Source organism: Sinocyclocheilus rhinocerous, unplaced genomic scaffold (assembly GCF_001515625.1).
Source record: "Sinocyclocheilus rhinocerous isolate Xijiao unplaced genomic scaffold, SAMN03320098_v1.1 scaffold2098, whole genome shotgun sequence".
Classification (NCBI taxonomy): domain Eukaryota; kingdom Metazoa; phylum Chordata; class Actinopteri; order Cypriniformes; family Cyprinidae; genus Sinocyclocheilus; species Sinocyclocheilus rhinocerous.
The window spans coordinates 5,565-12,530 of NW_015645072.1; the positions used below are offsets into that span (position 1 = coordinate 5,565).

Here is a 6,966-nt window from a genome sequence, read left to right on the forward strand (position 1 = left end):
AAAATGCTACAAAAGTACAGAATATGGCACTTTTACTTTAGCAAAATCATCTACCCATTTGAACTTGACTTTTAAAAAAATTGCTTAGTTTGTTCAATTTGTTTCCCACTGCCTAATGTAAAGTCCAGCTATTTTTCAGCTGCTCATTCAGAGAGACTGAGTCATGCTGGCATTATTTTTTTCAGGCAACACATTAACGTCAGTGTGATTAGTGTGAAGATGAATGTATAAAACTGAACTCTACATGAACCCCATGAATAAACTGAAACTGAACTCCATGACTGAACACCATGAATACCCGCTGCAAAATTTACAAACAAATGTAAAATTCTAATGATGCCTGGAGGAAAATATGCAGGTGTATGACATGAGAGAGCATTTGGGACGTGGGTGTGTTTGATTTCTGTGAGTCCATTTGGTTCATTACTGCAATTTTAGCTAAAAGTATCCGAAGGAAGGCAGTTTTTCTCTGTGTGAGGTGAGAGATTGTGACCTATTGTGTCTTTGCTGTGTGATAGCAGCTTGAGCCGAGAGGTGTTTGTCCTTTAATGTTGAAGCAGTGTTACATATCTCCAAGCTTCTAATATGATATTTCTAGGTATAAAGGTGACCGCCAGTGAGATTTTGAAAGTAATAAAAAATATGTGTAGTTTTGTATATGCACTTTACAGATGTACAATACTGTTCTAAAGTTTAATTAGAAATATAACTCTTTTCTGAGATTATAATAAATGTCTTTACTGTCACTTTTTTTATCAATTTATGGCATCCTGCTGAACTGAAGTATTAATTATTTTAATTGATCTCAAACTTTTGAACAGTAATATATGTTGAATCAGTCTTTATTGAATATTTTACTTTTCCTGTGCTAAGATTTTGATATAATTTTTGAATGTTTTATTTACTTGACAGATTAGGATAAACATTATCAATAGCTCAATCAGTCATGTAGTGGAAATGTGTTTAACAAAATTAGCTGTATTTATTCACAGTATCTTTCTTAATGCATTTTGGTAGTATTTTTGTGAACAATTCATCAGTGGTTGTTATTCCAAAGGGATAAAAATAAATATATACAATAAAAAGAAAAATTTTTTGTTTGTTATTATTATTTTTAATATTATTGACACTGGTGGATGTTATTGAACATGTGTTTGAACGTATTAACAAATATACAAAGTAGGGCTGTCAGTTGATTAAAATTTTGACTTGCACATTAATTACACAATGTGGTGATTAATTAAAGGGTTAGTTCACCCCAAAATGAAAATTCTGTCATTAATTACTCACCCTAATGTCGTTCACAAAGAAAACAAAAATAATGACTTTATTCAACAGTTCTTCTCCCAAGAGTTACCGTCTTCCGCCATTTTAGAGAGTATCACAATGCATACACACGCTTTCCCCTAAGCGTAAACAATGCTGATTACGCAGATTACGTTCATGCATGCACTTTCCCACCGAACATAAACAACGCTGATTACGTCGATTACGTACTTAGGGAACTCTCCAAAATGGTGGAAGACGTAACTCGGAGGAGAAGAATTTGGAACGACATGAGTAATTAATGACAGAATTTTCATTTTTGGGTGAACTATCCCTTTAATCTAATTAATCGCATATTAATCGCACATCAAATTTGGCTGAGAAATTACCCACAAAAGATCATTTTTAGCTATGATTGTGTTACATGAGAAAAGCATGAAATAGATATTACAAAAAGTAGCATTATAAAAAAAAAATTCTTTTTTCATTTTACATTTTTAAGTGAACTACCCCTTTAATAATTTTTTTTATTAATATGGATTTTTTTCTTTTTATGTTCAGATTTTTTTATTATTATATAAATATGAAATTATTGAAACTAATGAAATTAATGAAACTCTAAACAAGAAACTGCCAGTAGTTGGTGGTAAATGTCTTAAGTCACTGAGTCATTCATTCATTCATTCATTCATTCTATTTGTTCAAACGTCTGATCTACGGAATGAAGTAAACAGCTTTCTTTACGAAAGGGCCAATGAGTTATTGGTTTATCTTTCAAAATGCGGATTTATTCAGAAATTGTGTGTTGCTTAGAGACACAACAGTTCTGCTGTGGCTTTAACAGGTAATATTTTTGTTGGCAAAATTGACCCTTGGCAAAGACCCGCCCCCCTTCATTACTGTTGCTACGTCCAACACACATCATGTTCTCACGCAGTAAAAAGATACATTGCAGAGCGAAGAGGACACTGAAAATGTGCCGACAGACAAGTCTCTGCTTTTACATTTTGTCATTTTTAAGAAATTCAAACAATAAATACGATTTTGTTGCTCTTTAATGTGTCATGACAAATCGCTGTAGTGCCTCAGTTTAAGCAGCAAGTGAACCAATCATCTCTTCCTCTTTACTAGTTTTAGCATGAAATAAACATGAATGAACATCAGAAGGTATCTTGTTTCAACCGCAGAAAGACGTCAATACACCATTTTTCAAGTTCAAGTCCACCGACCTTAATCTACTCACCTGTCTGGTTTGTTTGTCAGACAAAATGGCAGATTCGGCGTTATGATTGGTCAGATCGCCTGTCAATCAAACGCCCGGTGAAGGGTCAATTGGGCAAAAACAGACAATATTGTGTCTAAAATGTTAAATAATCTTATTTATTGAACTGTTGTATAAAGTCAATATCATATTTTCACTCATTTTATTTGAGACAAAGCAGCACTCGTGTGGTATTGTACTCGTTGCTCGTGTGATATTGATTAACTATATTATATGATATAAATATGAGACAAAAACTCATACGGGGCATTTCCCCCAATCTCTTGAATTTTATAGGTATATAACTGCATTCTACAGGCTCCAATCGACTATAGATCAGGGCTGGGCAACTTTGGTCCTGGAGGGCCACTGTCCTGCTGAGTTTAGCTCCAACCCCAATCAAACACACTTACCTGTAGCTTTCTAGTGATCTTGAAGACATTGATTAGCTTGTTGAGGTGTCTTTGATTAAGGTTGGAGCTAAACTCTGCAGCACAGTGGCCCTACAGGAATGAAGTTGCCCAACCGTGGTATACTGTAGATAGTCGCTCAATTTAAAATCTTCCCAGTCTACTGAAAATTGCTATGACATCCGTTTCGAACATTACAATGCACATGATAACTTACATATAATAACTAAATCCACTTCACCAGCTAATTACTCTCCAACAGTGATGCTGAGCTACCGCAAAAACGGACGTTCAAAGACAGAATTCTAAAGATGGCTTGTTTCAATTGTTTCTCTGATGCATAAGATCTATAGGTGAATTTGTCTTGAAGCAGCGCTGCGCAGACCAACCAGTGTACATCAAAGTACTGCGAGAGCTCTAGAGAGCAGACAGCTCTGCATGCTTTAAAATCACTCTCACAGTACTTTGATGTCAAACACCGATCGATCTGATGTCAAATCCGATCGATCTCAAACACACCATATGGAATGTAAGATGATGTACATGGGGCAGAGTGTTAAATGCATTAAAATGTTTAATGCATTATTTTTTCAGTAAATATTTAATTAGATTAACATGCTAAATTGACAGCCCTAAGTACAAAGCCAACAAGGTGCAAATACATAAATGAGAAAGCATTGGGGCAACACATCTAGCATAGCAATTCTAAGGATTTTTATTTTCTGTTTAGTAGTGCACTGAAAAATAAAACTTAAGTAATTAAGTTTGTTTTTGTTTTTCAATAGTGTGCCGCTTTGATTTATTATTTGTTCCTCATCAGTCAGCCGGTATGAAAGGTATAATCAAGGTAATTACTGATTACGGACTTCTTCCTCTATTCATTGTCTCTCATGTCATGTGAAGACAATGGGAATCGTAGTTTCTGCCCACACTACGGGATACGCTAGATTTAAGACTACTTTATCTACTAACAACTATGACTTGAAACACAGATGGCTTGAATTGAATGGACTCCTCCATAATAATTATCCTAAAACGTCTTAAGACTCACAAAAAGACAGAAACTACTACAGTATTATTATAGTAGAGTGATTGTATCTGATGGAAATACTACATTAATTTGAGATATATCATGGTACTGAATATTTACCATGGTATTACCATGCTGTATGTCCAAAAAAAAATTATATATGGCATTAAAGAGATTCCTTCCTTCCTCCCTCCCTCCCTCCCATTCCATTCCCATTGACTTCCATTGTGTTTGTTTGTCCATACAATGGAAGTCAATGGGAACCGAAGCTCTTTGGTTACCAACATTCTTCAAAATACCTTCTTTTATTTTCCAGAGATGGAAGAAAGTCATACACGACATGAGAGTGAGTAAATAATGACAGAATTTTCAGTTTTTGGGTTGACTATCTCTTTAATGCTAAATATTTAGCAGTCATTTTATTATTGACCAATCAGAATCCAGTATCCAAGAGAGCGGTATAATCATCTCTAGCAGAGTGTCACCGTGTGGACTTCCAGTGATCCTGATGGGTAGGTGACAGCTGTCAGTGTGTGCTTGGTTAGCTCTTCAGATGGATTTCCATATAGTTCCAGTATGTGTGTGTCCGATCACTACAGCTATATCATATTCACTTCTTCTGCATAAAATACACCTGTCCTCTGTGCCTGCTAATGATACGCAGTATGAAACAGTGATTGGATGTCAACATGATTGATGTGGGTGTGGAGAGGGAGGGTCCAGCGCTCTCTTGGGCCATTATCTCTTCAAATTATATCAAGGCTGTCTCGTTAGTCGTCCGTTTGGTGCTGCTCAGTTGCCATGATGGCCGAGGGCATCGAGTCTTTGTGGACCGAAAGCAGAGGACAAATCTCTGCCAAAAGAGCTTTAAAGCGATATCCTGTGAGAATAAATTCTGCATACTTTTGGCTACATTTCATAAAAAGGACAAATTAAATACCATGGATTTTTGCTTAAATTGCGAATCACGTCTAACAGAAAATATTTTTATCTATATCTCCGTAGTCCATCCGTGAGGTGACGGGTTACGTGTTGGTGGCTCTGAATCAGTTTGACAATCTTCCTCTGGAGAACCTGCGGATCATCCGTGGCACTAAACTGTATGAAGGACGCTACGCTCTGGCCATCTTTCTCAACTACAGACGAGATAGCTACTTCGGTCTTAGACAACTCGGCCTCAAGAACCTGACAGGTATTTTTGTCTGTCTGTGTGTCTCTGTTTCTCCTAAAGCAAATTCCCATCACACTTGGTTTTGTGCAGTAAAAGTCTTTTAGAAATACACAGGAAAGAGCCTTTGGGCCCACAGTAGATATCTGAAAGGATGGATCAGGAAGCAGCCCTTTTTAATAAAATATATTGATCAGCTGAGTATATGATGTCTTCATCCAGATGGTAATGTGCATTAGTCATTTTAAAGATTTGTCATGACACATTAAAGAGGCACAGAACGGTATTTATTGTTTGAATTTCTTTCAAAAAATTACAAAATTTGAAAGCTGAGACTTAAGTAACCTGCTCTGCCTTGTTTGTCAGCACGTTATCAGTTTCCTCTTTGCTCTGCGATGTATTTTTCACCACGTGAGATGTGTGGTGTGAGAGTGCCATGGCTTGTCAGACATAGCAATAGTAATGAAGGGGGGGTCTTTGCAAAGGGTCAACTCAGTAAAACAAATTTTATCTCATACTATATTTCAATATTGATTTTTAGGTTTTAGCACTTTTATTTTGTACAACAACCTAAAACTAAGCTAAAATATTTCATATAATAATAATAATAATAATAATTTAGTAATAATTACTGTAATTCAGATTCAAAGGCATCACAAATTCCAACTGCAAAAGAATAATATTGTACACACACATTATAATATGTATAAAGTAAAAATATAAAGTTTATATATAAAATATAAAATAAAAGATACTAGATAGTCTATTCTAAATAATAAATAAATTATATAATAAAGAATTCAATAAACAATATTAATAAATATTTGTGCTGCATATTTGTTTCAGTGGCTGACGGTCTCTCCTCCTCACTGAATAATGCTAATTTAAGTACATGAGTTGTAATTATCTCTGGAATTAAATCTACATTAATTTCCAAATCAGGTTGTTTATAATATTTTATAGTGGAACTTCAAGGTGTTTTGAGAGGCAGAATCGTATTACATAGAAGAGGTTACATAACCCTTTGACCCCTTCAGAAAGCACGTGCTTGATTTGATGTTAAACTCCCTAATAGGTGCTGTGTGTGAGGATGATGCTGTAGGCAAAGTGATATTTTTTTTTACTTCCTCCCCTCACACACACACACACACACACACACCACAGAGTACTTCTAAGTATGTTTCCCATGCCCAAGGCCCTTTTATTGACCCAAATGGGTTAAGGATGAGAGAGCAATAGAGACAGACAACCACAAGTATGGCCACCAGAAACAACTGCTGCCCAGCCATAATGATTTTTTAGACTCTATTCATTTGAGGTTTACTTACTTTGTTGAAGTTGGATTTAATATTGGGCTGAGAGTCCGTTTTTAATGATCTGCCAACAATGACATCTGTAATTCCCTATATACTGCTTATGATTACATGATTAGTTATAACTTTCCCTTCTAATATGATTGTGCTTAGAATTATTTCATTATTCCAATCCTACAGTGTTCCGGGTAAAGAGATGAAAGCATGCATCTTCCTTTCTGAGACACAGACCCTGATGCTTAATGGATCCTTTGATTTAAAATGCAGTTGTTGTCTTGTTTGTCTCTTTCATGTTCTTACTGTCCTTTACTGATGTAGCTTTCAATATGTGGAACCTTGAGCAGAAATATAACTGTTTTGTTTCTTTGTCTACATAAATCATTCATTGCAGATAATTTAATTGCTACAATTAATTTTACAGTTATCTAGATGTAAATTATCTGGATTATTATTTTTTAAGTTATTTAATTAGTATTGTCTTATTTTATTTTACTTATTTATGCATATATATATATATA

The 6,966-nt window shown here is 35.1% G+C and overlaps 1 protein-coding gene across 1 annotated transcript in view; it reads left to right on the plus strand.

Moving 5' to 3' along the window:
* Positions 1–4,761: 4,761 nt before the first annotated feature.
* The window catches only part of LOC107705456 (receptor tyrosine-protein kinase erbB-4-like), a 69,649-nt gene continuing 67,444 nt past the window's right edge, over positions 4,762–6,966 (plus strand). Inside the window, exons 1-2 of the mRNA XM_016508760.1 lie at positions 4,762–4,849; positions 4,973–5,159. Of these exons, the coding sequence (XP_016364246.1) occupies positions 4,769–4,849; positions 4,973–5,159 (268 nt within the window). The 5' untranslated portion in view covers positions 4,762–4,768. The remainder of the gene's footprint in view (positions 4,850–4,972; positions 5,160–6,966) is intronic.